At 46.0% G+C, this 24,295-nt stretch overlaps 1 protein-coding gene across 2 annotated transcripts in view; it reads right to left on the bottom strand.

Moving 5' to 3' along the window:
- The window catches only part of LOC138491106 (probable cation-transporting ATPase 13A4), a 1,999,067-nt gene that overhangs the window by 837,099 nt on the left and 1,137,673 nt on the right, over positions 1 to 24,295 (bottom strand). For both annotated transcript variants that reach the window (XM_069617426.1, XM_069617427.1), the window contains exons 13-15: positions 12,572 to 12,633; positions 9,502 to 9,652; positions 675 to 761 (exon numbers count right to left, since the gene is read on the bottom strand). In XM_069617426.1, coding sequence (XP_069473527.1) covers positions 675 to 761; positions 9,502 to 9,652; positions 12,572 to 12,633 — 300 coding nt within the window. The remainder of the gene's footprint in view (positions 1 to 674; positions 762 to 9,501; positions 9,653 to 12,571; positions 12,634 to 24,295) is intronic.

Below are 24,295 nucleotides of genomic sequence, written 5' to 3'. Positions count from 1 at the left end.
AGAGTGAAAGGAACAGATGCAAGGACACAGCTACTGCTTACACAGCAAGTGGCCAAAAGCTTGCTTGGCTAAGACAGGTTTACTACAGCAGGAGCTGGTTTAGATGGTTTCAAAAGACGGGTCAAAGCAGAGGGCGAGACTCAAAGAGATCCCAGCAGAGTATGTTTTGGGCAGGGGGGGCAGATAGGGGGTTGGCATGGCCACTGCCACTCGCAGGTCCTGGGGCAGTCAATGGGTCAGTAAATAACTCAACCACACTCACAGGTTGTGTGTCGCTCCGCACTTCTCATCTGTCTCCTACCATCACTTCCCATGGCAGTAGTTTTGGCTTAAAGGTAGCGCTTTAAGCACCACTCAGTAGCCAAAGATTGATTAAAAGCATTTCTGGCATCGAAGTGTGCATTATCGGAATATTAATTCCAACAGTATTCCAGCACGACCCATGCCTGCCTGTCTGTAGCGGCTCCCTCTGTTCCTGTGCCAGTGTCAGTACCTGCATTCTACACACAGCTGCCTTTACTAAGCTAGCCAAGATGTTCCTCATTACGGATCACCTGCGTCACAAGAAAGCCCAGTGCTTTTAGAGGGATACAGCGCAGAGAAGTGGAATACATTAATCCAGCGATTAACCCACCAGTCAATGAACACTTGCAAGGACCGCTGCTTCTCCTTACCTTGCTGGCATTGGGTCCTGGCTTGAGAATAAGTGATGCAGCCGACTCTCCATCTGCGTCGCTATGGATACAGGGATCTTCCACTTGCTGTCAGAAAAGCACACGTGGTCTTAAATCACAGTAATCAATTAATTACAATCCATGACCTCTGTATAAAGTACTTTAAGTAACGTTCATGCAACATGTTCAGTGTCCAGGGGGAATTGCATGCCTGCCCTGCCGCCCCTAAGCAGTTCAAGCAGCACTTGTGTATGTAGATATGGAATTTATAAAGCACTAGCCTTGCAGGGAAGCAAGGGAGCGCTGTACATAGATGATGGAGCAAGGGGTTGCAGGTGTGGTGCAGAGGAAGCGGGGCGGGGAGTTCTCGCTCCCCTACTTTCCCTGCTACTCTCTCCATTGACATGGAGGGAGCATGAAACTGAACAGCCCGGTAAAAGACCTCAGGAGGGGAGTGTAAAGACTGGAGGGGGGGGGGGGGTCTGTACTTCTGCTCCCTATATGGCAGAGGAGAGGCACAGAGGACCCCAGCCAAGATTCTCTATTATTGGTAAAGTAGTCGAGCAATCAAGGCCTAGCTTCTCAGGAGGTGATGCAGGCTGGTTCTTAAGTACAGTGTAGTCCCCAAGCCCCCACAAAGGAATGTCCGCACACTGTATTAGTTAAAGCAGTCTTTATATAATTAATATTCAAGGTTATGTACAATATCACGATAACTCACTTTGTACTCGGTAATCTATAATGACAAATATACAGTTCTACGTGGTACCACAATTACTATTAGATCTCTTTAAAGTGCATGAACTGTACGGTTAAATGCCACACAAATCAGTTCGTAAAGGAAACCAACAATAGATATAAGAGGAAAGCAGTTGGTTAGAACAATTGGCAGAATACTGGCCCTGCTACCTAGACACAGTTCTGTGTTGGAATCCCCCTCCAGCTGGGCAACCTGTAGAGTAAAGATATATCACAAGCCCAGTCCATATATTGTTCACAAGAGACTTTCCAATAATTCTGCAACCCCGAGACTTTCCAATAATTCTGCAACCCCAAAGTACCTCGTTCATCGTCGGGGAATCGACAGCCCTTCTTGAGTGCACTCCCTTTAAGGCAGGAGCCACGGTCGTCGAACGCCCGGCGATGAACAGGGTGAACTACGGCGGTGAATTGGCAGCTTCGTTCCTAGCGGTGCTCGTCGGCGACGGAGCGAAGACGTCCTGCAAGGATGAGGCGTGCGGGGCACCTCGATGTCGACAGTTCAGGACCGCAAAGAACTGTGGCCCAGCAAGGGGGTCGAGTCGTCAGCGTCTCTGTGGTCTTTGGGTGGTGGGAAACCCACCGGCGGATGCTCCTCGGCACATCGGCGGCCTGGCCTTCTCTGGCGGTATAAGGTGGGCAGCGGTGCAGATGAGGCGGCCCTAGAATCGAAAGTACTTAGGCAGCAGGAGCACGGCGGCTCCGGTCGGCGACGGCGGTCATCGACGGTGGTGGACAACAGTGTTCAGGCGCTTTCTCCTTGTGATTCTGCGGCGGTCCCCGTCTCCGGTCGGCAGCCTGTCATAGGTCTGTCTACCAGGGAGCTTTGGCAAAGATCAGCTGGTGCACGATGGTCCCTCGTAGCTCAGGAAGAGGGCGCCTTACCAGGTCCTTCCTCTCTGGGTCAGTTTCACTCCAGTTACTCTTCGTTGGACTTCAGCTTCTGAACACGAATTCTAGCAGTAAGAGGCCCCCAGATATACTAGTTGATCTCCCATTCATTCTGCTGGGTCACACTCAGGCAATCAGTCAGAAGGGCATTCATGCAGTCAGGCAGCCAATCAGGTGCATAGTGCATTCAGGCCATTCACTTCTCTCCAGACACTCACAACAAGTTATGTGTATTGGGACAAGTACCCAGCCATTTTACACTCCATACTGCATTCATACCAGTTTCGGGCAGGGCTGCCTCAGTCATTGTGTCAAACACCAGATAATAGACATCCACAACACACAATGCGTATTCGTCACACACTCCATTCACCCAGTTCCCACCCACAGGCGTACCCACAACATACGGTAGTTGGGAAGGCTCCAGCCAGTCTGGTCAGCACTTCCCCACACTACCATATATGGAAATTCCACCCAACAGCCAGTCAGGGGGAAGGGACAGAGTCAGGGCTTCCCGGGACTTCCGGAAGATCAAGGTAAAAGGCGATGGAGGGCAAGAGGCCACGGGGCCAGCTTTTATCCATCAGGAATCTACTGATTCCAATGACAGGGCCTGGGCATCCCAAAATGGAGGACTCTCAGGGCACCAGTCAATTCAGCACGGAGCTGCCACCAGCCCGTACCCTGCTCTGTGGGCCACACACAGGTGCCCAAAAACATACACTAGGGGCACAGGGTTGTACCCCCACCCATGGGTGCCATAAAGAGAGCTGCACTGCCAGGAGTCCCACATTAACTCTGGCGAGGAAAACATGACAGAACACACAATAAAAGGCAGTAAAGGTCAAGGATACGGAGGACCTGTCCCTCCGATGCATTTCCAGCATCACAGGGAGGGCAATCCCTGGCCTGGTGAATATGGGGCACCCCGGAAGGCTCTGTCAAGCTGGTCACTAGGGGTGCCCAGGCTTGCAATAGGCTGCAATTGACTCTCTCCGGGGCTGCAATGGACACAGCACCAGGATTGAGCAACAGAAACCATCAGAGTAGACAGCACTTCATGGTGATGCATGGTTCATAGGAGCCTCTTCAGGAAACATTAATGTCTTAGTGAGTAGGAAAGAATTGGACAGCGGTCATGGTGTCATTCTCTATGGCTGATATCCTGTGCAGGAGGGTTGGTGGTTCCCCGCTCTCAGGTTTGCAACTAACAAGGCTTCTTCCAGGTTCAGCTGGACTTCCGAGTCCCTTGATAGTGCTGTACCCTAGTTTACCCTAATGCCCACAACCAGCAAAGGCTGCTAGGCCCATGGACACTAGGGAACGAAGCGGAGAGAGACATGAGGCAGCGCACAAGTGGAGAGAGCCATGCAGAATCAGGCGGCTGCCTGGTTACATATTGATGGCCCCACTATTTATAGCTGTGGCCCCCTGTTCAGTAGGCCCCCCGCCTATCACTTACATGGAATTGACACACCTCAGGTGGGGGTGGACCGAACAGAGCAGACCAATCCCAAGGCCAGATCAATGAGCATGTGCAGGGGCCCCACCCTCTTCCATTGGTGCAATTACTCAGGGTACAGAATATAGAAAGGGTCATCCTTGGGAGATGTGGAGCTGTGGGAGACGGACTCGCAGTGTGAAGGTGGAGCAAGAGAGGGTGATAGAAGGCATACAGTGATGGGTACAAAGGTCAGGCTCTGGAGAAGGGCAAAATCGGGAGGAAGGACAGAGAGGAGAAGAGGTTTTGCAGGGGGGAGAAATGGAGAAAGCCACCAGAGGAAGGAGGAATGTGGAGGAAGGTGGTGTTGGATACTAAAGCCCAGCGAGAAAACTAAATATTGGCTTATCCAAGAGAGCCTGAGGCTGGAAGAGGTGCCATAAGGTGGAAGGCAAAACTAATGAGGCCTGCATTGGGGAGCAGCATGGGTCCAGGGCAAGTGCAGTGGAAAGCTGTGTTGACCTTGGGCCTAAGTTTGGCATTGCCACAACCTAAAGACCCAAAGGAAACCAACAAATAAGGACACAAGATAAACATGATGGCCCACTGAATCCTGGCACCACATCACCTTTCGCCTAAGGCTAAAATAATAATAGGCTGAAAATACATCTGGGACCGATGGACAACAATGCAGCAGCTGCTTTCTAAACAATTGTTCTTAGTGTTGGTGTGTGTCTTATTGTGGAGCCTTTTGCTTTTACGTTTCAAATAACTTAGAACTGCTCCAAGTTGATTGTTGCTTTATTGCACGCACGTAGCCTGGATTTGCTTGAATTTTCAGCAGGCTACATTTCCCTTGATGCTGTGCTTCAGGAAGTAATACTAACAGGGTTTATATTTGCCCATGGGCGCGTCCGCGCCGTCGGGTGGGCATAGGCAGCAGCTGATTAGTGCTGCACTACTTTACAGTTTAGCTTATTTTTTTAATTGCCTGTTTTAAACAACTGCTTTTTGAGCAATTGTTCGTACGTGTTTTAATTGTGGAGCCTTTTGTTTTCACCATTAAAAAAACTTAGAACTGCTCCAAGTTGATTGTTGCTTTATTGCACGCACCTTGATTCTCTTAACATCAAATCATGTCCTTGGTCTGATCATCATACAATTATTGCTTCCTTCTCCAATACAGCGTATGGACAGTAATAAAAGAATTTTTAAAAAATCCAGAAACCTGAAAAGGCTTACTTCGACTGCTATAACACCATTAAATGGCCCCAAATAAACAAGCCGTCAAACTTTTAAAGTCTAAGGACCCTGTACAGCATTTTAAAAAAACTTTGCATGCTGCCTTTCACATTCTTGCTCTTATTTCTACTAAAACCATGAAAACGGAATCAGTCAAGAATATCTGGTTTTAAATGTTGTCAAACCCAGGAAAGAGAAAAGGTGCCAAGAAAGATTATGGTGAATAAATCCTATTACCGACAATTCACTAGCCTATAAGATAGCTGTCGTTGATTACAAACAGGCTATTCTAGATGCCAAGCAAGTACCCTATAACACAGGAACAGCAAATGCAAAGTCTAATTCCAGAGAATGTGTTGTCATCCTTAAAGAACTTGAAGGCAAGGCCATTTCTAAAACATCTGTGGCTGTCTGAATGATGCCAAAATATTCAGAATGAATGTATGAATAAATTCACAAAGCACCAACAAGCAATCAATTTGAGGAAAGCACAGTCTGATATTATTCCATCTGACATCAGGGATAAGTTTGCTAATTCCAAGATAGTTGAGGACTTTCCTCCTTTTTCCTTTCGCCAAGTAACTGAGGATGAAGGTAGAATTATTATTGAAAAAAAAATCAAACCTACTGTTTGTCTAGGAGATATCTGCCCAGCCAAAACTTTAAAGGATTGCTTGAACGTTTTGCTTCCGGCAATAACCCAAATTGTCAATCTATCCTTTGCGGAGTTGAACGTTCCTATTTCCCTTATACAAGCCTGGATCACGTCCTTGCATAAAAAGGAACATTTTTAACTGACAATGGCCACTAATCATAGGCCAATAACAAACACCCCTTCCCTCATGAAGTTCATAGATCGAATTGCTTATCTGCAGCTCCAAGTATATATTGAGAAATATAATATCCTGGGCATTCGGCAGTGTGGTTTTAGGGCTCAGCATAATTGGACTTAAAAGCCCATATGAATAAGAGCATTGGCAAAGGGCACACTGCTGTCCACACTGCCGTTCGACTTGTCAGCAGCCTTTGATTTAGTCGATCATTCACTGCCGATAAAGAGACTAGGTGAGGTGGCCAATTGCTCGGATGATGCAGCCACCTGGATCAAATCTCTTTTGGGGCCTCATACAGTTAGGGGAGCAGTGGGAGATTCATGCGTGCGGTTCCACAGGGTGCATGCCTCTCGCCCGCACTATTTAGTGTATGTACTAGACCACTATTCAATTTACTGGATAGCATCAGCATCTCCTACGTCAATTTTGCCGGTGACTCCCAAATCCTATTAGAGTTATCAAATGATCATGATCCAGATTCCCAGACCCTCAATAAGATGTTTTGCATTATCCAAGTGTGGATGGCAACTAATTCCTTGGCGCTGAATGACGGCAAAACAGAGTTCATCATCGTTGCTTCAGGCCGACGCCTTAGTAAACTGGACACTAGATAGGAGTACTTTGTTATTGCTGGCTGTCGTTATCAAGGTTGCATCCTTTGTGAAAATGCTGGGAGTCTATTTCGACTCTCAGCTGCTCTGTTCCGATCATGTTGCTCATCCTAGTTCCACGTGTGTGTACATTAACAAACTACTGTGTCAAATCCATCCATACCTATCCTTAGGAAATAGAGCCATGCTAGCCACTGCACTTCTAAATTCTAGGCTCGACAATTGTAATAGTCTGTTCACAGGCATTAAAAATCTGAACAAGTTGCAAGCTCTTAAAAATGGAGCAGTCGGGGCTACTTACGGACTGGGAAGAACCGAGCATGTCACCTCTTTCATGCGTGCCCTTCACTGGCTCCTTGGGATGCACTGTATTCAACTTAAGGTCCTGTCTCCGACACAGAAAGTCATCTATGGTAGTGCTCCCGACTATTTGAGTGCGTGGTTGCACGTGAAACCCATCATCAGAACTCTTTGCTCAAACAATGGCATATTGTTATGCCCACCTGGATATTAACTTGTCAGGTTTGGTGGCTCCAGTTTTGACACCTGGGGTCCTAAAACTTGGAATGATCTTCTGGCCGACATCGGGAATCTCCTGTGTACTAAGAAATAAAAAATAGATCTGAAAACCTCGCCCTGAGATCCCTGGGTGTGCGGTGCCATATACAAACATTAAAGTAAATAAATAAATATCCAGCTCAGGGGAGCCACCACTCAATTGAGGAGTTGCAGGGCCCGCAAACTCATCGAACTTTGATTGACTTTTTGCCGGCTCTGCAGGAGTCCTCCATCCTAATCACAGACTGCTGTGGAACCTTTTTGGGGGTTAAGCTGGAGATATGGCATTTACATCATTACAGGCGAATGATGCATGGTGTCAGAAAATCCATGACGCCTTTATATACAAGGTCAGAAAACACCAAAAGACCATAACACCCAACCCTACTAACCATGCTGCCAGTGTGGATGAGAGGGATGAGGACGAAGTTTTTTCCGTCAGGCAGGTCACAGGTGAGGATGTACTTTCAACGGTGGCATAATTGAAGCCTACTATCTGTAAGGGAGATATATTTCCTGCAACTATATTCAAGAAGTTTTTTTCAAGCATAGCTACTCCCATTACTTCCATTGTAAACCGCTCTTCTGCTGAAGGGGTCATTCTTGAAGATATCAAGGATGTCTGGATCACCCCTCTTTTGAAAAAAGAGGGGTCAGATCCACAGGACGCCTCAAACTATCGTCCAATAGCCAATGTGCCTTTCCTCCTCAAGGTTATGGACAAAATTGCCTGCTCCCAATACAATACTTTAGTTGAAGAGGAAGGTATGCTATTGAGTAGACAATCCAGATTCCGGAAAAACCCTTCCACTGAGACTGCACTCAGACATTAAATCTATGCTGTCTGAGATAGCAGACAATGGCAAAGTTGCTATGTTGCTGCTGTTGGACTTGTCCCCCGCCTTCGATCTTGTAGAACATAGGAGGATGGCGGACAAGCTCATGAAGTGGGCAGATGCTCTAAGCCTGCCGTTGATTGGTTCAGTTCCTTTTTGGGTCCTAGGAGGGCATGGGTAATCTATGGAGACTTCAAGTCGGAGGAAGACATCCTCGACTGGAGTGCCTCAGGGATCTAGCTTATCTCTGTTACTACGTAATTACTCTAATCTATTCTTTGATCTTCTGGACAGCATGGGAGTCAGTTATACAAACTTTGCTGACGACACTCAGACAGTTCTGGAACTTACATGTTCCTATGAAGATGATGCAGAGTTGGTCTCTAAAGTCTTTTTTGCCATTAAGGCTTGGATGTCCGATAACTTCCTAGCCCTAAATGACAGGAAGACAGAGATCCTGATTGTGGGTAGTGTGGCCAAGATTAAGTCTCTTGACTCTTGTTACAGTGCTTTTGAAGTTAGGGGTTGGGGGGGCACTTTCGAAGTTTCCAGCCAAGTCAAGACTTTAGGAATAATCTTTGATTGCAACCTTAATTTTGACAAAACATTGCATATATAAGTTTGGGCTGCATATACACAATCCATCTGCTATGGCAGATCAGACCCTATCTAGCTGAAGAAAATCGTGCCTTAATAGCTATGGCAACTATCAACTTGAGATTGGATTACTGCAATGGACTACTTGCAGGTACTACTGCTACTAATATTAGGAAACTACAAACCTTACAAAACGGCGCAGTCAGGGATGTCTGCGGGCTAGCACACAGAGATCACATGACCAATGCATGGAGGAAGTTGTGTTGGCTCCCTGTGGGTCAAATGATTTGTTTCAAGGCCTCTTGCCAAGTCTATAAGTGCCTTGCCCATACTGCCCCCCCAGAGTTGACAAGACTGCCTAAAGAAAACGCCTTTTAGACGTACCCTTCACTCGAACGATAAAGACCATCTACAAGAACCACGTTTTAGACTAAACGTATGAGGATTGTAGTTGTAATGCATGGGGGCCTAAGGTTTGGAATGACCTTCCAAATTCCTATCGGCAATTGCCTTCATATCCTCAATTTAGAAATGCATAGAAAACTAGCTTATTTGACGGTGGAGGAGTTTAGATTGTACTGCTCCGACCGTCTCACTGGAACCATTGATCTATTGGCATCTTGATTTATCTGCAATACGATGATTGTTGTCCTGTCTGTTCTATGTTTTCCATCAGCGCTCTGAGGCCTGCAGGCGAGTTAGCGCTTTACAAGAGTTAATAAAATATGTTTATCGGCTGTGCTTACACTTGTTGAGATCCTGTATTAAGGAGATGCATCCAATTTGGTTTCACCTTTACTCCACCCCAAAGGCTTTCATCTCACTGTGGCCTGTTTGCTAAACTCTGATTCATGCCTCATGCCCTTCGTTGATCCCTCACTTTGGAACGACTCACAGGTATTCATTGCACTGGTATTCACAGACCAAGACACTGATTTGAGTTCCATTATCCACAGATGCTACACATATCACATGAGAGGACATGGGTCTGAACCAATTAGAGAGGCCCTCCTCCCCCACAACGATGCATTGATTCTAGACAAGAAAAGGCGGTTTTACCCAACAGGTGCCTTCAAACATCTTCAGGTCCAGAGGATCTCCTTGGAGTTTCCCGTCAATCATGATCATCGAGTGGCAGCTGGCCAGGGCTCCCAGCAGTGGCCCCCAGGGCAAGACTTCCCCAGAGTTAAACCGGTGAACTGTCTGAAAACTGAGACAAAGACAGCAATAAGGACTTGATAACGCTTCTGACCCCTTAAATATTAAATAGCACTCAGTAAAAAGTACAGATTACTTAATAGCAAGATAACTACTGCAAGATATTTTATATGAGAGCATCATCCTTCACTAATTCATTAAAAAAACATATTTACCTCTTTGTGAATCAACGGGCTTGAAGCTACTTGTTTATGCAGAAGCCAAATAGAGCCGGGTTATGCAGGGAGAAGAGATTGATAGCTGCATAATTATTAATTATTAATGCACATTTGTTTATGATGTATAATTATGAACTAGGATATTAGAAATGCTGTTAAATTGAACAAGGATTAACTGAGAAGTACCTCCATGTCATATTTTATCTGACTATTATTTTATTATCAAGTCATTATTTGTATGTGTGTGCTTTTATGACATTAAGTCTAATAAAGCTTAATGACTTGAAAATAAAACATGAGCAACATCCTTCACTAATTGAATTTCAAAATATTCCGTATTAGGATAAAATGAAAGACCTTTATGAAGAGCAAACATAATATTTAGCTGCACATCGAAGCAAAGCCCCTGTGCTAAATACAAAGTTTTAAAAGTGTAGAGGGATATGTGAATTCTAAGCTCAGCAGCAGTGTGGTGCTGCGAGCGATATCCAGTGTAAACGTCACACCACGTGGCTACATGTCACACTGTTGCCAAGAAGAAAGCATAACTCCCTGCCCACATTGAGAATAATGGTTCAATTACAGAATATCAAACGTGTCCCTCCTCAGAAACAGTGTTTATTGAGCTCATGTGTAGCTTTGGGAAGCAATTGAGCAAATTAGTCTGTTTTAGAGGCATTCATTCGATGGTTGGGGGAGTGGGGGTTTACAGTCCTTACAGAATGGCATGTATGTTGCAGCTTATCCTTGGGTCATAAGGACTAGATCCTATTCGCAGTGAGAGGGGGAACATGCAACAGTGCTGAAAGGGGAGTCTGGGTGGAATGGGGTGGGCAGGAAGGATAGGGGACTGGATTGCATGGAGGGGTGTACCTTACGGGATGTGGGACGAATGCTTGATGTTCTTGTCTGAATTGCATGTGGGGGGCAGGACTGATATTAACAAGCATGAAGTTTCACAGGTTTAGAGAGAATATCGAGAGTGCTGTTCTAATTGGGCCAGGTCTCTACTTCTGGTTATTGCCCTCACCGTCAGAGATCATGACTTTGCCTGCCAGGGAGAATTGCACGTTCACTGTGAGAGCTCTGCTTATCTGCAGCTATCTTTGGAGGTGAAGCACCCATGTAGGCGTTCAATGAGTGAGGGCAATATGTGCTCATATTGGCAGAGACCTCAGATGAGGCATGTGCCAGTGTGGAGGATGTTTCTTGAACATGCTGGGGTGGTGGTGGGTAAGTCAGTCAGAAGCAAGTTTCCACTATCCAGATGAGTTGGGATCAGCACCTGGACAGGGGATCTGAAGCTGGTGGCTGGTAAGAAATGCTTGATTTACCGCTGGTGAGAGAGTTGGTACCATGATGTTGGAGTTTTCAATGCATTGTGTTTTTTGAAGGAGAAGTGGCTGATTATGTGGAATCGCACAATCTTGGGGCAGAGGGTCAACTGTGGTCTGAAGGATTTGAGGGTCATGGAGGAGAGCCAGATCTGTGTGCAGCTTTCAGTGTTTTAGGTGAGGATCAGGATTTCCATCTTGGTGAGGTTCAGTTTTAAGAAGGTGCTGAAGATCCATGTCTGCATCTGGGCGAGACAGGGGTGAGTTGATGGATGGTATTTGTCTGGTAGGTTTGCATATCTTATGAGTATTGATGGCTGCGGACATTATGACTGCTGATTAGCTATCCTGGGCACTATCCGGAGGGAGACAATGGATCTCTGTGGGACTTCGCAGTTGTGGGGGTAGAGATGTTCACCTGGCGGTGTCCATCTGGAAACACAGTTAGTGATCTTATAAGCAACAGGTGACCCAGTGGAGAGCCTCCTCGCCAGTGTCCAGGCAGTTGTGCAGTATGTTGATGCAGGCTTGATAGAGTAGTGTGTTGAAGCCTTCCGGGAATTCACAGTGTACCAGGTGGCACTGGTGCACGTCTCAGAAGATGCTAAATGCATCATCTTCCACTTGGATGGTGGCTGTCACTGTGCAGAATCTGAGGCTAAAGCCTGATTGATAGCTCTGCCGGTGCCCATTGGCGTTGATGTCCTCCGACTCTTTCCAGGATCATGCTCAGGGAAGGAAGGAGTGGGATGGAGTGGTAGTTGCTGGGGTCATTGTTTTATTTAGCAGAAGTAGAGCTCTAGTTCTGAGGTTGACATGATGTTTTGTGGGGAGCGTCTTGAGGACAAGCCTGACAATATTTCATGAAAGCAGGATGCTGCGTTGAGATATTGTATGATCTTTGGTGTTTTTGTGTGTTTTGTTTGTGGAGGGATGTTGGGTTTTGAAGCTCTTTCGCATAATGTGCCTTTTAATGTGGTTGCCATGTTATCTTATCTTCTGCGTTCCTTGCCTATAGAATGGTTTGCTTTCTTCTGAAATGTGAACTTGAAGAGGTCCCCAATAATGTGCTTGATTACACTTCCCAAAATGAAAGCCAGTAGGGAGAGATATTCCTCAAACTAATACAACAGGACTACTGTTCTGAACACAGACCAATGAGTGAGAACTCCAATGCGAAGACACTGCAGCCCCAATTGGGATCCCATAATGAGAAGGCTGATTAGTCCAGCTGTTAAGATTGTGAGAGTTTTGGTAACATTGTGCAGTAACACATCAAATGATATCCAAGAGGTTTGCTTATGACTCTATGGCAGCAGAGTTCTGGTGGTGGACTTTGGGTGTGCATGCATGTGTAGCCTGGTGTTCTCTGTGGACTAGAGGTCCTCTTCAGGCGATACAGAACTATGATAGACATACCACTGTTCTCTGCACGGGACGATCCCCCATAGGTCCAGGCCGTCTTCCGTTAAGGTTCCAGTCTGTGGGGAAATGTAAACACATTAGTGTTCCACGCTCCTGAACATACTCTAAAGGATTAAATCAGGTAGTTTGAGGTACCGGGGGTCATGCCCCAGTATCCGGCATACCATTGGACCCTGTTGGTCATCGACATGGCAGCAGTACATTAAAATGCATGTAATTAATCTGACTTAGAACCTTTTGATCACTACATGCGCTAAAGGCTGCATCACAAGTTTGGCGGTATTCCCAAGTTTAACATTGCTGCATATCGCATGGTGCAGAGTCATGAAGACCCCTTAGACATTGTCCAGTTTGGGGTCCCAGTGGACTCCATTAGGTAATGCCTTATTACCTACCAGATGCATTCAGTACTCTGTGTGGAAGAAATATTCCCACACACAAAAGTTGCTCGTTTTGATGAGTTTCAGTTGTGCACTTCGCAATTTGGCAGCGTGGTGAAGCCTTCAGAATTTTTAAATACTGAATATTTTACCAATACCACCAAACCTGTAATGGGGCCATAACATTCAGTTACAACTGGTCAAAGGAACTCTAAGAGAACATTTGTGCATAAATCGTATTAACATCATAACGCACCTCCCCTCCCCCCGCCGTCCCATTAGGCAGAGTGGTTCCACCTGCTGACACACAACCCTGCACCAACATTCACAAGTGTTTGGTGATTATGAGGCAGCTGGCTGGCCCCTTAGTGTGGGTAAAGATTCCAATATCTGCACACTGAAAAGGTCAATGCAGAGAATATAACATGCAGGATAACCCAAGTAAAGCCTGCAAGGAAGACATGAGGGCAAGAGCTATTGGCACCTTTTCCCTCTCTAAGGGCCAGGATGTTCCTTCCATTGAGCAAACAATAGTAGCGGGCTGTACCTCATTTACAGGGGAAGCAGGAGATGAAAGGCCACATGAAGGCCGTTCTAAAAGCAAGAGGCTCATAAGGCGATTAGCCAAGCATTCCCAGCCGAGGTTTGTATAATTACTAGAAGGCTTTGCTCGGGCCTGTAACTATCTCTCGGGTGTAGGGGGGATAGCTCAGGGTCTCGGGAGGATAGCTCAGGGGCAACGTGCTCGCCTGGGAAGCAAGACGATACGGAGCAACACGGGTTCGATCGCCGGGTCCGCGCTCAGAAACCTCTGGGTATTAAGCACATTATAAATAAACTATCATATCATAACTATGGGCCCTGGGGCATTACTGGAAGCGGTAAGGCCCCCCCCAGCTCGGGGCTCATTGCTTCTATAGGAAACCAGCGTGAGATAAATGGCCACTGCCAGTTAGGTGGCACGAGGATGCATCTGATGTTTGCCAGTGCGCCCTAAAAATCTGTGTCCGTCTCTCTCACTGGGAATCGTTGCTCTGAAATGTTTAGCTTTGCTGGGGAAGGACCAGGTTCTCCCATCATTGGGGAGAATGTTCTGGTCACCAGCTCCACAAATAATAGCAATGTGCAGGGGGCATCTCAGAAAGTAAAACACCTGTGTGGCCTTGCGGTTGGCATAGAGTATAGCTGCCATATAACCCATGCACCAGATGTACATTGTCTTGCACAGGGTGGGACACCCTCAATCTCACATGATCTTTCCTTCGAATTCCCTGTAGGTTTTAATCAGATGCTTAAGTTGTTAAACCGGTGCCAATCTGACTTAAAACATGTATTCAGTAGTCACCAAGCTGACTAATGGGTAGAAAGCAGTAACCCCCACAACCCTAGACTTCTCTCTGTATAGGACATAGTAGATAGAACTCCTCCTAGGTGTGGGCAGGGCCACTTTGTAGCCTTTCATATATATCTAGTATAACTCCTGGGCTTTAATACTGAATAGGTCTACACATCATTCATAATCGTGTTTCTGGCTACAATGTCTCTTCACATGCATACATTGGCTATGGGGTTGGTCCTCTATTAGGCCCTTTGCAGGAAAGGTGTACATTTTAGAAGCAAGTTGAAATCACTGGGTGTAATGAATAAGGCTATTATACAGAGAACATTTACTGATTTCATCAATGTGTTCAAGAATGGCCTTTCTGTTGAGATACGAGTCTGGTTTTCAACTATACACCCTGGGGGGCTGCAACTTTTGAATGTTTTGGACTGCATCTCCCATCAGCTCTATCTAGCATTGTCAATGGAGAGGGATCATGGGAGTTGTCGTCTAAAACATATGGAGAGCTACAGGTTGCAGAGCCCTTTGTTAGATATAAGAGGTTGGGTAGGGAAACAGACCAGACAGTGCAGTAGTCTGAGCGTGCCCCTTCTGAGCTGTAGCAGGAGTGATGGGATTCTTAAGGCTTCCAGGGGTGCTGGCCACACACCCCCCATCTAAATAAAGACCTCTACAGCCTGCCAGAACGTCTTCCAGAGAAAATTGCGATCAGAACAGAAGGAAAAAACGTTGTTATTCTTGGTACGTCACCAGCTAAAAGAATCAGGTCTTTCTGCATCCGGCAACAAAGGCCAATTGTGAGGCTGCTTTGAGGGCTGATGCCAATTGAAATGTCTTAAACACTTCAATTGTTGTACTTGGAGGTAAGCAGCCTTGTCTCGCGAGGCACCCGTGCACACAGATAAGTGGGAAAAGCATCTGTTATGTGTTTGGGATACTGGCATACGCACTTCTCCTTAATTGCCGAGTGGACAATGTCTAATGAGTGGCATTCTATGCTCTTATGCGGGATATCTATTGGACTTGACAACGCTGAATTTCACGATTGGTGAACTTCATTGACAGCGCACAGGCAAAGAGTTAAAAGCACGCCATAAGTGCTGATAAGGACATTAAAGACACATTACCCTGAGTATTAAATGCAGTATAGGGGTGGCTCCTCAAGGCAAAGTGGAAGGGTGCTTCTGCATGTAATGTAAGTTTGTTTTTTTGCTTATGCTCTCCCAGAGGGCCATGAGTTTTGTTTCTTCTTGGAATGGGAATTCCCTTGTCTGTGCCATACCGCTTGCTCTATGCGCTATGTACTACATTTTGGTCAAAAGAAAAACCTTACGTCTCGCATTTTGTCCAATCAGGTTCTAGGTTAGTGTGTTATGTGTCATTAACCTCAGTAATATGGGCCTTCATGTTGTGTGTGCTCTGACCAACTAGGTGCTATGGCTTTTGGGTTAAGCAGTAAATTAGGCTTTTGAGTAGGAGTAGGAATAGGCAGCTTTTGGAGCCTAGGATTTCGGAGTACAGGATTAGCAAAGGATATGACTTGATATTTATATATATGCATGATATCTTATCAGTCCACACCCTTTCCCTAATCCCCTTTGCCCCCGATTGGCTGCCACGTGGTTACCTGTGTTATTAATATACAGGTGCCTGTGCCAATCACGGTGAGAGGGTCAATCTATTTGGCTTCTGTAGTTTGGGACAGGGGGGTCGATACCCTTTCATCCCTTCAAGATTTGACAGAATTATCCGCCCCCGTTTTGGGGGTATTTGACCAACCAGGCCAAATGGATTCGAATGCTTCCTCTTTAGTGGAAGTGCAAAGGGATCTGCAGGAGATCCAAATTGAATGAACACACTCCCGACAGGAATCAGGGACACTTAAGGATCAGGTGCAAGGGTTAGTACTGCAAGGTACCCCTTTGGTGGTTGCTGGATCATCCACAGGTATAACAGCAGGCAGGTCTTCCACAGTGATTGTGCAGCCTCCGAGTAGTGTGCCATTAGCAGCACCCAAAAGGTGTGCAGGTGATCCTAAGAAATATATGATGTTTCTGGCACAGTGTAGATTGCATTTCTTCTGTAAACCCAGAGCTTTTGAGATGATACAGGCCAGAACAGCATTTGTACTTTCATACTTGACAGGAGATGCGGCAGCTTGGGCGATGCCCTTGGTGCAAAAAGACGATCCATCATTATACCATTGGGAATTCTTTTAGCAGTCTGGAAGATTGTTTGGCCAGAGATAGGTTTCTTTGGCACAGGATAAAGAATTGTTGGCCTTAAAACAAGGAACACGAGATTTGGTATTGTATGTGAACCAGTTTAATAGATTGGTCGTTGAGACAGATTGGCTGGGAAATAAATAGATTGTGTTGTTTTATCAAGGGTTGAGGGAGGAATTGAAGGATGCTATTGCACAAGTAGAACCTCAACCTAGTTCATGTACGGCCATGATTGATTTAGCATTGAGATTAGACCACCGGATGAATGAACGCAAAAGGTACAAGAAAAGACCAGAGGTGGTACCTTTTGTAAGATTGGACAAGGGTAGAGGAGGCAGAAGTGGAGAAGGAGAGCCTAAGCAGATTGGAGGAGTGAGCGGTCCCTTATCGGCAGCGGAGAAGGAGCAACGCAAGGCTAACAATCTGTGTTTGTATTGCGGACAACCAGGACATTATATCCGAACATGCCCTAACACTCCTAAGAAAGGAGCAGGAATGGTAAGAAGCAAGGGAGAGACTGGAAAAAGAATTGGACCGGCTTTAGGGGGCAACTCCGGTGTCAGGCCCAGTCAAAAATCAAGTTCCCCGGTTAGATAGCAAATATGTCAGGAAACAAGAATTCCCATTTTTACATATGGTGACGTTATTTTTTGCTTTAACTAAATAAATGTTGTCAGCTATGGTGGATTCGGAGGCTACAGGGAATTTCATTGATGTCAGTTTGGCCAAGAGGTTCGGTTTGCCTTTGCGAGACAAATCACAGATGGGGAGGGGTGCAGTCGGTAGATGGGTCACCCTTAATTTCAGGGCCTATTTGTCAGCAGACTCAACCAATTCAAATAAAGGGTGGGTCAGGGCATGTGGAAGAAATTGTATTTGATCTAATAGCGGCACCACAGTTTGAACTCATTTTAGGTATGCCTAGGTTAGTACAGCATTATCCTAGGATTGATTGGGTCACTCTGCAAGTGCTTTTTGAAATGCTGGAGTGTATGAGTCGTATGGAGGAAGAGATGGAACCCGACTTGTTTTCGGCTCATCAGATACAGTCACCACAAGTGGTGGGAGCTGTGGGGTCAGGTATTCCAGACCAGTATATGGATTTTTTAGGTGTTTTTGACAAAGGTGGGGTGGAGAGGTTGCCTCCCCACGGATCGTATAATTGTGTGATTGAATTGGAACCTGGGGCCAAATTACCTTGTAGGAGGATATATGCTCTCACTGAGACAGAAAACCTACATTTGCGTGAGTACTTGGATGACATGTTGGAAAAGGGTTTGATTAGACATTCTACCTCTCTAGTGTCGTCGCCCTTACTTTTTGTACTAAAGAAGGAAGGAACACTCAAAACTTGCATTGACTATCGGACCTTGAACAAAGTGACAGTGAAGAATAGGTATCCTTTGCCTTTAATTTCAGTATTGTTATACCAGGTAAAGACAGCAGTAGTGTACACAAAACCGGACTTAAGAGGGGCATACCATTTGATACGAGTAAAGGAAGGGGGTGAATGGAAAACTGCTTTCAGGACTATGTTTGGATTGTTTGAATATTTAGTTATGCCATTTTGATTGTGTAATGCTCCTGCAGCGTTTCAGTATTTTATGCAGTATGTGTTGAGTGAGTTCCTTGATGCGTTTGTTATCGTGTACATCGATGGCATCTTGATTTATTCATCTTCAGAAGAACATATAGGACACGTGAGGGTGGTGGTGCAGAAATTACAAGAATAACATTTGTATATGAATTTGGAATATGTGCTTTTCATACCACCCAGGTGGAGTTTTTGGGGTTCATTTTTACTCCTACCGGCATTGTAATTTTAATGTTAAAGGATATTTGTACCGCGCACTATCGCCAGCAGAGTGGTACCCTGGCGCTCTGAAAAAGGGAAGGGGCGAGTTAGTGGGAATAAGCTGGAAAAGTGCAAGAGAGCAGTGATGTACTGTTGGCAGCTTCAGCCCGGTGGGTCCGTTGGCTTGGGTTTGGGGTGTTTTCCGGTCGGTAGTCGTTGTGCGAGTATGTGTGGTTTGTTTTGTTGTTGCAGTGTAATGAAGTTTGTGCAGATTGTTGCGTTGTAGGCTTGTGGTTGTGTTTGGTAGACTTTGAGAGGTGTATGCAGAGGGGTGAAATTGTTAGTGTATTGGTTAATTGGCATTGCTGTTGGGATGTGAGGCGCTGAATTTCCGTATTCTCTCCAGGTGGGGAGTGGGAGCATCTCTGTGTCTCTGTTCTGATCTGGGCCGTCCGATACTCACAGTCCCATTTTCACATGGCCTCTACTTACATTCATAACCTTACCCAAGTTAGGCCTCGGTCACCTACATGACCCCTGTCTGTAGGTGGGCGTTAGTGAGAATTCTGCAGAATGGCTAATTTCCCTTACCTACTGAGTCCCTCAGCAGCTTTGCTGGATTTCTAGGATTTTTTTTTTTCACCTGGTAAGAGTGTGAGCCTTTTTTCCCACTATTACATGTGTTTTGTTGTGTGTGTGTGTGTAACTTTTTTTGTGTTCATAGACTGTGGAGCCTCACCTACCTCATAGGCATCCTCTTTTTACTGTGTGTTACACAGCACCTTCAGTGCAGTGACACAGGGTTGTCTTTTTCAGTCTCCCCACTTTAAACTCAATTTTCTGGGACTGACTACTGTCTCCCAGAAAATGTAAAGTTGCAATTGACTTCGTTTTTAAAAAATCACAGACCCAGTACAAACTATCTTACATAGAGTTCTGGAAAGGGTTAATAGTTATCCCTTTCTGTCTGTTTCTCGTGGAACATTATTTCGTTCCCTTTTCATTAAGATTTGGCTGGTGGCAGTGGTATCTACCCTATTTTTTGTACCGGGGTTATTTTAAATAGCTTTGGTATTGTTTTAGGCTATCTTAGTAGCCTCAAACTTAAACCCGCTGGACAACATTTTGTCATGAACCATCGGACACGTCCCTTCTGGACTTCCTGGTCCCTGACACATAGGGGCTTGCACTCAGTAGTACTCCCAACATGGCCGTCAAACACAGAACGCTGTTTACCAGATTCCGCGTTGGACGCATCACGTTTTATAAAGCAGACACGCCCCCACGGCCCTGCGTGTCTCAACGCTACCGCTTGCAGTGACTAGACGTGGGCTGCCGTAGTTCGCTCTTGCTAACTTCTTTGATTCCTGGTTCCTGGTCCCCCTATTACTTCCTCCTCATTCATTCCTTCCCTTTTTGTCCTCACTTGCATCCCAGATCTCTGTGTACTCGCTCCCCGAGTACACGCTTCGCTGTTTCCAGGACTTCCCGGACATTCTGAACGATCCAGGAATCGGGACGCTGAATGCATGCTGGAACCTGAGGACATACGCACAGGGTTATACAAGACCCGCACTGTGCGCAAGAAGACTCCATCGAAGAACTCTAATAAACAACACAGACAGATGAGAAGAGGGGAAACCTGTGACAGATTGAGACGCCAACAAACCGAAACTGATACAGACATGCAGGCGGCAGTCCAAGACATCATGCGCGGCATGCAGGAGTTAACAACAGAAGTTCAGAATCTCAAAGCCGAGAATGCCGCATTAAAACAATTAGTCCTATCACGTGATTCCGCGACCAAGGAAAGTGTATTTCTGGGCGGAGTAGTGGATAAATATGATGGTTCATCAAAAAACCATCGCGGATTCCTTGATTCGTGTTTAGTCCACTTTACTTTTAAGCCCTACTACTTCTCTACCCCCAGGGCAAAGGTGGGCTTTATGATCTCACATCTTTCCGGGAATGCATTAACTTGGGCTACCTCCTTGGTTAATTCTGGAGATGCCCCCCTGGATGACTACGATGGGTTCGTACAGGCTCTAAATACCATGTTTGACCGGCCAGAACAGGTCTACAGTGCCCAGGAATGCCTACTGGATTTCCAACAATGTTCCCAGGATATGCTTACCTATGTGACACGCTTTAAGCAACTGGCCAAGGAAGCAGATTGGTCTTCGGAGGCCTGCTTTACCCTTTTTTGAAGAGGACTGAATGAACAAATAAAAGATGAGCTAGCCAGGGTAGCTCGCCCAGGTTCCTTCCAGGCTCTTATGGACCTCACTCTACAAATAGACTTCCGTATTCAGGAAATGAAGGCGGAAAAGAAGAAGACTATAGTGCCTTACCAAAAGACCTCCATAGAACCTTCCTCTAAACATGAGCCCACTCCTGCCCTCACTACAGACCCAGAACCCATGCAACTGGGGGCCTTCTGCGGACCCATATCCCCGCAAGAAAGAATGCGACGGATTCACACTGGGCAGTGTATGTATTGTGCCTCAGATAAACATCTTGTAAGAGAATGTCCCTTAGCTCCTCCACGGCATTCGGGAAACGCCAGCTCCCGATCCTAGATAGAGCACAGCTTCGGGAGAGAGATGTTTGCTCCACATCTATTCCATCCTTGAACACTCCTGGACAAAACAATCTTGTGATCTTGCAAGTCTTTCTATCGCCATCCAAGAAAGAAACTTACCCCATTTTGGCATTGGTGGATTGTGGGGCCATGGGGATATTTATAGATCACAATTGGGTCACTACCCACCACATTCCATATGAAACTCGAGGCATCATGCAACCTGTAGAGGCTATCGATGGAAGACCTCTCTCTTCAGGACCCATAACCCTACAAACAAAAGAGATCCAACTCTCAATGAACCATCATCGAGAGGTTATCAAATTTGACATCATAAAGTCTGCCCATTATCCAATGGTACTGGGTATTCCCTGGTTACAGAAGCACAACCCATACATCAACTGGGCAGCAGGATCCTTGTTTCTTGGTTCGGAGCACTGTATGTCTCACTGTCTATCCCTAGATTCCTTGTCGACATCCTCTGAAGGTACGCTAAGAGACCAGCAGGGCCCATTCACGGTCTCAAATATTATCCAGGTCCCCAGGGACTATCAGGAGTACACTGATGTGTTTTCAACTGCAATAGTTCAGGCCCTACCTCCTCACAGACCTGAAGATTGCACTATTGATACTGAACCCTCAGCGGTGATTCCTTTTGGAAGGATGTTCATTCTATCCGAACCTGAGAAAAGGGCCCTCCGAGAATACTTGGATACCAACCTTGAAAATGGCACCATATGACCATCCAAATCTCCGGCGGGAGCTTCGTTGTTCTTTGTTCCAAATAAAGATACTAAGGAGCTTAGGCCTGGTCTTGATTATCGTGGTCTAAATCAATGCACCCTCAAGGACCGCTACCCATTGCCCTTAATCTCGGATATCCTGGAAGCGGTGAGAGGAGCTGTAATCTTCACGAAGTTAGATCTCAGAGGGGCCTATCATCTGATCCATATAAAGAAGGGTGACGAATGGAAAACAGCCTTTAGAACACCCTTTGGTCACTTTGAATACCTGGTCATGCCCTTCGGACTTGCCAATGCCCCAGCAGTCTTCCAACGTTTCATGGACCAGGTGTTCTCCGATATGCTGTTCCTCTTAGTCATAGTTTACCTAGACGATATTCTGATATATTCCAAGGATCATCTTAAGCATGAAGAGCATGTTAGGGCAGTCTTACAGCGGCTACGTGAACATAAGCTCCTGGCTAAACCCGAGAAATGCCTTTTCTATGTCTCTACTGTTCAATATCTAGGATTTGTTCTTAGTCCAGAAGGAATTGGTATGGACCACTCAAAAGTAAAAGCCATACTATCCTGGCCTGTTCCAACTACCGTGAAACAGATTCAATCCTTCCTGGGGCTTGCCAACTGTTACCGGAAATTCATACCTTCCTTTTCTGAGATAGTTCAACCGATTATTACATTGTTGAAAAAGGATACTCCCTTTCTCTGGGCAGCAGCCCAAGATGAAGCGTTCCAACGACTGAAGGTCGGAGTTTACACAAGCCCCCATCCTGGCTCAACCGGACATCGATCGACTTTTCCTAGTGGAGACGGATGCCTCCAACTACGCCATCGGAGTAGTTCGAAAGCAGGAATTCAAGGACAACTTAGAACACCTCATCGCTTATCTCTTGCGAATCCTAACTCCCAGCGAGACTTATTATTCTGACTTGGAAAAGGAACTGTTAGCCCTCCGTCAAGCCTTCACAGAGTGGCGTCATCTACTCCTGGGAGCAAAACATCCTGTTCAGGTCCGTAAGGACCATTGGAATCTTCTAGTTTTAAATTCTCTAGAATGTAGGAATAGTCATCAAGCCCGTTGGGCCTTCGTCTTCGCCCAGTCCCAGTTCCAAATCCATCATGTCCCTGGAATACACAACATAATTGCTGACGCCTTATCCCGACGTCCCGACTACGAAACTCTTGAAGATAGGTCCTTCCCAAAGATGTTTTCCCACACATTTTTTGTAGCCCAAGCAATCAGTCTCCTGGAAGACATTCGGATTCAAACCCAGTCCTCTGAGATCTGGAAGGAATTTACAGGGAAGAATCGATGGAATCTTCGAACAAAGGACGGGTATTTGTTCAAGGATAATGGCCTGGTCATCCCCACACAGAGGCTGCGACAAAGGATTATAAATCTCTGTCACAATACCCTTCACTCAGGACATTGTGGCATCACCAACACTATCCGTTTAATACAAAGACAATTTTGGTGGTCAAAAATGAAGGTTGACGTACAACTGTACATCCAAGCCTGTGCAGTCTGCAATCAAAACAAGTGTCACGGCTCGCTCTCTTCGCTCCCGTTCTCGCTCCCTTCGTTCCCGTCCCCGCCACTTGGGGGCATGTTCTGGGGTTTATTCCTTACTGGACATTTCCTTCGAACCCTATGCTACAGTGTTCTGATGAATGGGGAGCGTTAAAACCTTATTTTCCCAGTTACTTCCCTTCCGGATCCATTCCTGGTTTTTGGCAGCCAGCATGCTATTTAAATCAAATGACTATGTTTCCCAGAATGCCTTGGCTCACTGTTTCACCTCCTGCTTCCCAGAATGCCTGGCTCACTGCTTCATCTCCTCCCTGGCATCCGGCATGCTACTTAAATCAAATGACTATGTTTCCCAGAATGCCTTGGCTCACTGTTTCACCTCCTGCTTCCCAGAATGCCTGGCTCACTGCATCATCTCCTCCCTTGCAGCACAACGCTGGGAGGAGGATAGGCAACACCTGTGGCTGCAGGTGCAGCAGGCGGCACGCCTGAGGGGTGTGCTCGTTAAGCAGCTTTAAAAGCCTCAGTTTGCTTCAGTCCGGCGCTGGTCATTGTAGCAGTGTTCCTGTTGTGACTAGTCCCTGTTTCCTGTACTTAGTTTCTGTGCCTTGTACCTAGTTCCAGTTCCCTGTTCATAGATATTGAGCCAAGTATCTATTTCCAGTTCCTTGTTCCTAGTTTCTGTGCCTTGTACCTAGTTCCAGTTCTTTGTTCATAGATATTGTGCCAAGTATCTAGTTCCAGTTCCTTGTTCCTAGTTCCATGCCTTGTACCTAGTTCCTGTTTCTAGCTTTGTGCCCAGTTACTAGTTCCTGTATCTTGTTCCTCTGTCCTGGATTTCGGATTTATGCGCTTATTTGATTTATGCTTTCTGAATTTACCTTTCTGTCTTCCTCTGTCTGCAGACAGCCTTTCTCTGTACTTTACTATTTGATGCAGCCCAGTCTGCCGGTGTTTTCTGTCCCTTTATGCTGTCCTGGTTACTGAAAAGCATGATGTATTAATATTTACTTTCGTAGAATTAGTACAGCCTTTTCTCCTTGGATTGGGTGGGAAAGATTTCCTTTTGTGATATCATTTTCCCTGCTCCTGATCCTACTTTGAGATTCAACTCCATGTTT

This window comes from Ambystoma mexicanum, chromosome 10 (genome assembly GCF_040938575.1).
Source record: "Ambystoma mexicanum isolate Mex_15411 chromosome 10, UKY_AmexF1_1, whole genome shotgun sequence".
In the NCBI taxonomy this organism is placed as follows: Eukaryota; Metazoa; Chordata; class Amphibia; order Caudata; family Ambystomatidae; genus Ambystoma; species Ambystoma mexicanum.
This window is presented reverse-complemented; position numbering and strand designations above follow the sequence as displayed.